The sequence below is a fragment of the Argentina silus genome (genome assembly GCF_951799395.1).
Source record: "Argentina silus genome assembly, chromosome: 22".
Lineage (NCBI taxonomy): Eukaryota > Metazoa > Chordata > Actinopteri > Argentiniformes > Argentinidae > Argentina > Argentina silus.
The window spans coordinates 130,942-138,441 of NC_139676.1; the positions used below are offsets into that span (position 1 = coordinate 130,942).

The 7,500-nt window shown below is 50.2% G+C and overlaps 2 protein-coding genes across 2 annotated transcripts in view; both read left to right on the forward strand.

Moving 5' to 3' along the window:
• LOC310821958 (multivesicular body subunit 12A-like) overlaps positions 1–2,775 on the forward strand; it is a gene marked incomplete at its 5' end in the record, with an annotated part of 5,552 nt that extends 2,777 nt beyond the window's left edge. The window contains 4 exons of the mRNA XM_083694248.1: positions 1–16; positions 1,281–1,339; positions 1,773–1,835; positions 2,077–2,775. The exon at positions 1–16 is cut by the window's left edge and continues 91 nt beyond it. Of these exons, the coding sequence (XP_083550374.1) occupies positions 1–16; positions 1,281–1,339; positions 1,773–1,835; positions 2,077–2,154 (216 nt within the window). The 3' untranslated portion in view covers positions 2,155–2,775. The remainder of the gene's footprint in view (positions 17–1,280; positions 1,340–1,772; positions 1,836–2,076) is intronic.
• A 366-nt stretch (positions 2,776–3,141) lies between these two features.
• The window catches only part of LOC310821959 (uncharacterized protein), a gene marked incomplete at its 5' end in the record, with an annotated part of 10,660 nt that continues 6,301 nt past the window's right edge, over positions 3,142–7,500 (forward strand). Inside the window, 4 exons of the mRNA XM_083694249.1 lie at positions 3,142–3,166; positions 4,004–4,078; positions 4,294–4,543; positions 6,636–7,275. Coding sequence (XP_083550375.1) covers positions 3,142–3,166; positions 4,004–4,078; positions 4,294–4,543; positions 6,636–7,275 — 990 coding nt within the window. The remainder of the gene's footprint in view (positions 3,167–4,003; positions 4,079–4,293; positions 4,544–6,635; positions 7,276–7,500) is intronic.

Consider the following 7,500-nt stretch of genomic DNA (forward strand, 5'->3'; position numbering starts at 1 on the left):
GTCTATGGGATCTCAGGTACTGAAAGACGTATATCATAGAAACATACACTCACCGAGCACTTGATTACAACACTATACTAACACTGGGTAATACTCCCTTTATTACACCTTTATTACAACACTATACTAACACTGGGTAATACTCCCTTTATTACAACACTATACTAATACTGGGTAGGACCTCCCTTTGCTCTCAAAACAGCCTCAATTCTTTGTGGCATTGATTTCACAAGATGTTGGAAACATTCCTTTGAGGTTCTGGTCCATGATGACATGATTGCATTATGCAATTCCTGCAGATTCAGGTTCACTTTCAAGCTGTGAATCTCCTGTTCTACCACATCCCAAAGGTGTTTTACTGGATTCAGATCCGGTGACTGGGAAGGCCACTGAAGAACACTGAACTCATTGTCATGTTCATGAAACCAGTTTGAGACGACTTTTGCTTTGTGACATTGTGTGTTATCATGCTGGAAGTAGCCAATAGAAGATGGGTAAATTGTGACCATGAAGGGATGCACAAGGTCAGCAACAATACTCAAATAGGCTGTGGCATTCAAGTGATGATTGATTGGTATTAACGTGACCAAAGTGTGCCAAGAAAACATTCCCCACACCATTCCACCACCTCCACCATGAGAAGGTGTACATGTGTTCCTAATAAAGTGTTTTGTGAGTGTAGATATAGTTTAAAGATATACCGTGTGTGTACAGGTGCTCTGATGGTCTCTCTCTCTCTCTCTCTCTCTCTCCCTCCTTCTTGCCCAACCCCCTCAGAGGAATTTTACCCTCATGTAATAAGATCTTTAGGTCTTGCAGTTCCAAAAGCGTTTAGTCAAGTAACGAGTTTGTTGTCCAAGCAGAATAGACAGATTGTGCAGTTCAAATACAACTACATGTTTGAGAGACACACATTTTATACAAGAGACCCCAAAGGTGTGACCTGAACGTGGGGGTGGACAGGAATAGTCTTCCTGTCCACCAATCAAGTTGCAGATAGCAGTGGCCTGGGGTGGTCCAGTGGTCTAGCACCACGGCCTGGGGTGGTCCAGTGGTCTAGCACCGCGGCCTGGGGTGGTCCAGTGGTCTAGCACCGCGGCCTACAGTGCACACACATGCCCATGTCGGCAGGGTTAGAATCCGGCCCAAGCCCTGTTGACATGCCCTCTCCTCCTTACTTTCCTGTCTATCTTCACTATCTCTATCCAATAAAAACGTGTTATGTTAATTTTGTTGTTGTTGTAATATTTATTAATTTTTGTATCCCCTTCTCTCCCCAGCCATAGACGGGATTCCCTTTACTCTGCATCCCAAGTTTGACAGCCAAACGAACGGCTTGGTGAGTTCCTGATCTCATGACCTGTCGTCTCTGTCTCTCACTGAGTCACATACTCTTCAGTAGACCTCTTACTTAGAGAGAAGGAGGGAGGGAGGGAGGGAGGGAGAGAAAGAGAGAGGGAGAGGATAGCCTCGAGGATAATCTGATTGCAAGTCTCACTCTCTGTTTCCCAATTGTCTATCTTGCTTTCTTCCTCTCTCTCTCTCTCTCTCTCTCTCTCTTTCTTCCCCACTCTCTTTCATTCTTCCCCTCTCTCTCCCTTTCTTCCCCTTCTCTCTCTCTCTCCTCTCTCTCTCCCTTTCTTTCTCTCCCTCTCTTTCTCTCCCTCCCTCCTTCTCTCTTTCTCTCCCTCCCTCTCTCTCTCCCTCCCTCCTTCTCTCTCTCTCTCTCTACTTCTCTACTTTTTACTTCTCTCCTGTCTTTTTCCCCCTAGGCCCCCACGAACACTCCACTGACCAACATTCGTATCAAGTCTGTTCAGGACATTGAGAACGAGGTAGGTGTTTGCCTATGTGTCATGTGTAGGTCTAGAGACACTGTATTCCTTATAGTTATTGTTATTATTTCAATCGTTACTGCTGCGACTTCCACTCCACCCTTATGCACCACTACTGTCCCTGGTTTATTATGCCTGTGTCATATTGTATCATTGATTGTTGTTGACTGTTGTTGATCGAGGAGCGAGATCCCAAAGTGCTTCACTGTATGAATTGCAACCTTCATCTGTGTGTTTTCAGTACAACTACACTTTTGCCGTGGAGGAATCTGCAGCCAAGCGAACTCGACCCTCGCTCCCCACAGGAAATACCTGTTAGGCTTCATGACCGTCCCGCCCTCCACCTCCACAAAGCCAGCCTGCTCCCATCGCACTTCCAGGCCGACTTTCTATGTCAGAGACATGCAATGATAATCAGTGTCAATGTCGTACAAGTGCCTACAAATGACAAGCTGTTACTGACCAAACAAAGGTGCCATTCTATGTTCTAATACCATAGAGCACTATTGCTCTTATTTTACACTCTGTTTCTTCGTCACGACCAAAGTTGTGTTCAATGGGACAAATATATCAGATACATACTCTTTGGATAAAAGAAAGTTGTTGGGAAGAAGTGTAACCTCCTTTCTGTTGTTGTCATAATGGAACATGCTTGGTCTATCTTGGTCTATTCCTTGGTTTATCTTTGTGTTTTATTTTTCTTTGAACTATGTTACAAATCAATCTTAACATAAAATATATCTGTTGTTTTCTTGTTTTTATATCGTGTATGGAAGTTAACTGATCCACTGTGCTAGTGTAAATAATGCTTCGACGTCTGTGCAGTGAAGCATGGGTCGTTTATTGTTGTTGAAATGATTTGTGAATGATATTTAACTGTCGTGTTGTGTATAGTGGTGCCTTGCATGCGTGGAGTGAAATAAACACATATTTTATTGACGTTTTGGATTTCCATTCCTCTCTGTCGGAGGGAGTCAGTCGGACGGACAGACATTGACCAGCCGTGATTGGCCCAATCGAGGATACCTCTGCGGTCCAATCCGCTCAGAGGTATCTTTGATTGGACCAATCCACTCCGAGGTATCTTTGATTGGACCAATCCACTCTAGAGCGGGGAGTGGCCGTTTGCGTGGCGGTGAGCCAATAGCGGAGCAGGAGAGCCCCCGGAGCGCCCCGCCGGAGGACAGCAGAGCAGAGCTAGCAAACCGGTGTCTCTCGCTCGGTCGGTCGGTCGCTCGCTCGCCGTGATTTCCCGTGTTGTTCTGATTCCCCAACTTTCATCTGTGAACACAGTATCGACAAAACCATGGACGGCCGTGGCTACGGTTCAGGTATTTATCGGGATAGAGCGACGGTGGTGTGGATGTGTGACTTTCTAGTCTTTTTGTTGTTGCTGAAAATGTGTCTCCGTCACCCGTTACGTTAGCGGGCTAAAAGCGGCTAGCTCGGTTAGCTCGCCCGACGCTCGCCTGTGTTTCTGTCTGTGGCGTTGCTGTTTTAGTTTTGTTGGTTTGTTATCGATGTTGTTGTTAGTTCACCCGGCCGTGAGCGTTCACATGATACCAGAACAGATGCGAAACGGCTTAACCTAGCTAGTGGTGTTGCTGATTTAGCTCTGAAGGTAATCCCATTAAAATGGAGTCAGTATGCCACGATTTGCACCGACAATAGGTTGTAATAAAATGGCCGCCTTGTGCGTTTCTCAACACTTGGTTTTAGACCTCTCTTCTTCTACCACACCCCGAAAGTTTGTCCGTGTGTCGAGGAGCCGTTTGTAACACTAGACACCGACCGAGTCGTTAGGCTCCGAAACTAGCCTCGTCCGCGCCGGCTGTGCGGGTTAGCTGTGAGCTAGCCGGCTGTGCGGGTTAGCTGTGAGCTAGCCGGCTGTGCGGGTTAGCTGTGAGCTAGCCGGCTGTGCGGGTTAGCTGTGAGCTAGCCGGCTGTGCGGGTTAGCTGTGAGCTAGCCGACCGCTCTTTGTTACCGCTAGCTGGTTCACCCTGTGTGAAGGCATTTCGCTCGCCGTGCTCCGGACGCCTTGAATATATCTATGCTTAAACTACCGTTACATGTCAAGCCTTCAAGACATCCCCGTGTATTGCTTCTCCTATTTGCGGGTCCGTCTAGCACTCGTAGGGTTTAAATGTTCTCTCTCTCCTCGTTGTAGGGTACTCCAGTTGGGGGGGCGGCGGCGGAGGAGGAGGGGGAGGAGGAGGCGGCGGCGGCGGATCAGGCAGCAGAGGTAAGAAAACATGCCTGCAGGTTTCCAGCTGTGGACAAGATGGTGGGACTCCGCATATCCCTGTCTGAGCAGACGAGGTCTCTTATTGCATGAAAGGTTGCGCTGTCAAACATGTCTTGTGCCGAAAGAGGGTTTCTAGTTCATGGGTGCCTTGGTTGTCGTCCAAGCTGCCTGTGAACCAAGTGACTCTGACCCTGACGCGTCTTCTCTGGCAGGTTCAGGCAGCTATGACCTGTACGGGGGTTCCGGCTACAAGGACTCCATGTCTTCTGGCCTGGGGGGCTACGGAGGAGGAGGAGGAGGGTATGGGGGTGGGGGTGGGGGCCAGATGAAGAGGGGGCTCAGCGGGGGCTCCCTGCTCTCGTCCACGGGCACCAGCGCGGACGCCGTCATCGCCAAGATCAACCAGCGTCTGGACATGCTCACCCAGCTGGAGGGAGGCATGAAGGGGGGAGGCCGCGACAGGTAACACACACACACACCTGTCTGACCTGCGCCATTCTAGGTTCTCAACCCCCACCCCACGCGCGTATGTGTCTGACCGGCATCACACCCCCACTTCTTACGCCCCGCAAATACCCCTCACTCCTCCTTCAGGTCCTCAATCCGTGCAGTTTCAAGTTTCTAGTTTATTTGTTACGTCTCAGACACGAGTGCAGGGAGTACAATTCTTGGGCTCGGTTCCTTGACAATGCAGCATCCAATAATACAATACGCAGTAGTGCAATGAGATAAGGACAAGACAATAAGTGACATAGTACAATACAAAAAAAAAAAGACAGTCGGCCTCTACAGTTATGTCTTCCAGTTGAATTCCCTGCTCTTCACACTAGAGGTGCACCGATCCAATCCGAGCATCGATATTGGCCTAAAATGCTGGGTTGGGAATGCTGGGTTGGGAATGCTGTTTACCGCTACGGTGCCGTCACGCAAACTGCCGTAACACTCGCCACACATTGATGGATACGCGTCCCAGCCTGAGCGCGGCGTTGAGGGTTTTTAGATTTTAGGGCCATAGCCAAACGATCTGCGTGGGTTAATTTAATTAGTTTAAAGTGGCTTTTCCATCCGTGTCTCCTTCATTTCCATTGGTAGAACGTTCCCAGAAAGAACACCACCCCATTCCTTTCCCTCTTCCTGTCTTCTCTCATAAGCCCCCCCCACCACACACACACACACACACACACACTCCTAACCTAGGACTCGACCTCCCCCTCTGGACACAACTGGTGTAACGGTAAGGGTAGAATGAATGGGATTAATAATGGAGGTTGGGGAACAATCTTTTTTTATATTGTGTTTTTTTTTTTTTTTTTTTTTTTTTTACACAATCCCATGGATGAGTTTTTTTTCTTTCTCAGATTTCACCTCGTCAGTTGGGTAGAGTTGTTGACGTGGGCGAGAAAGTAGAAGTGAGCGGCAGTTGGATAATCGTAGCGGTTGTTGCTTAGTTTAGGAGCTCCACATGATGGGGGAGGGAGGGAGAGATCAGCCTCTACAGGGCTCGTCATGGCCTAGTTAGTTGACTGTGACAGTTGTAGGTATTCTCCCTTTTTTTTTTTTTTTTTTTACTATGGTTTAATTAAGGTTTGATTAGTTGGGATTTCTACTGCCAGTCAATTGGAGGGAAACCTCAGAACTGAGTCCCAATTCCCCCCCAGACAAAGGGAAGCCAGCGCTGCACTGCCCCCCTGTGTGCTGGATGGAGAAGTGCACCCACAGGCCCATTGCACTCTCCCTGCACCTGACGCCGCAACAAAAACAATGTGTTGACCCGGTCCGTGTAACCCGAGGGCTCTTTGAACATTGCCTTTTTCCTCCTGTTTACCACTTTGTTGTCTGTGTTGTTCCTCATCCTCCAAGTGACCCAAGTCTCTCTGTCTCTGAGCTGTACATTGCATGATGGGGGGCCGGTGTCAGGGTGATGGATACCATTAGCAAACCAAGCTCATATCTGCTGGTGACACCCATATTGGTCTGAGCCCCCCCCCCCTACCTGTACACAACGCAACAACAACAATAAACCACCACCCCCCCTCTCTGCCCCCCCCTCTCTGCAACATCAATTGGTCGTTGCTCTTGTCTGTGTCTGTGTCGCCATCATCAACCCAACTGTTCTCCACAGCTCACTCTGTATCCCTGAGCCCCAACGTGGAGAGAAGGTGAACTTCCACTCACTCCACAGGGTACCACCAACTAAACCCATTGCAGACAGATGTGGGGGTGGATGAGGAGTGATTGAATGTGTTTTTGTTTTCTTTTTTTTTTAAAAGAACAATTTAAAAAAAAAAAGAGAGAAAAAAAAAAAGAAATCAAATGTGCCGAAAAGATTTGACCATATCCAGACGGTAATCTGTTTTGGATCGTCAGAATGACATGCATTGTGACCTCACTAATGTGACTCATCATGAAATTTATGGTGGACAAAAAAAAAGAAAAGGGGAGGGGGGAGAGAGAGAGAGACCGAGGGTTAGGAGGAGGAGGAGGAGGAGAAATCCCAGAACCCGGTCCCTCCCTCACACTCTTCCCTGCTCTGCCGACTCCTCCCCTTTCTTAGGTTTGACCAGTACGAGTCGTTCGACTCGCGGCCCTCCTCCCTCCCCTCCCGCGATCTCTACAGATCGTCTACTAGCTATGGGTACGGCGATGGCCGGGGGGACATGATGACCCAACGAGGAGGCTCTGGCTTCGGAGGAGGAGGAGGAGGAGGCGGCCTGGGAGGAGGCCTAGGAGGAATAGGGCTGGGAGGAGGAGGAGGCGGCTTTGACAGCTCCTCCTCCTACGGAGTCGCTAAGATGCGTCAGACCATGAGAGACTCCTTCTCCAGTGGCTTGGGAGGTTCAGGAGGAGGAGGAGGTGGAGGAGGAGGAGGAGGAGGATGGGCTGGAGCCGGCCGCCGCTCCCCCAGAAGGGGTGGAGGGGCCGGGGGCCGCGGCGGCTTTACCGGCCGCAGGCTCGACCCCCCTCCCATGGTTGGAGGTGGAGGTGGTGGAGGAGGAGGGGGCCGGGGAGGGGGCGGCCACTCCCACTCTCACTCCCCTGGTCGGGGCAAGCTCCCGTCGCTCCTGTCCAACCGCATGTACCCCGAGAGCGGGGGCTTCCACCAGGGCCCCGGGCCACAGGATTTCCCCGGGAGGCACTTTGGAGGGGGCCCCAGGGCCGGACGCCAGCGGGGGCGCAAGAGGCCCCTCAACCGAGTAAGTACCGCCAGCCCAGAGCTGGACACGACTTGTGACCCCCCCCCCCCCCCTCATTCCCCTCTCCCCCCCTTACCCATGTCACCAAACAGCCCCCCGTTCCCCAACCCCGCCAACTTGGGGACAGGGGAGACGTGGATATGACCCCCCCCAACACACCCAATCAACACTTTTATGATAAAATAAAAAACTTCCCTCTTTCCAAACTCCTAGTTTGTCATAAAT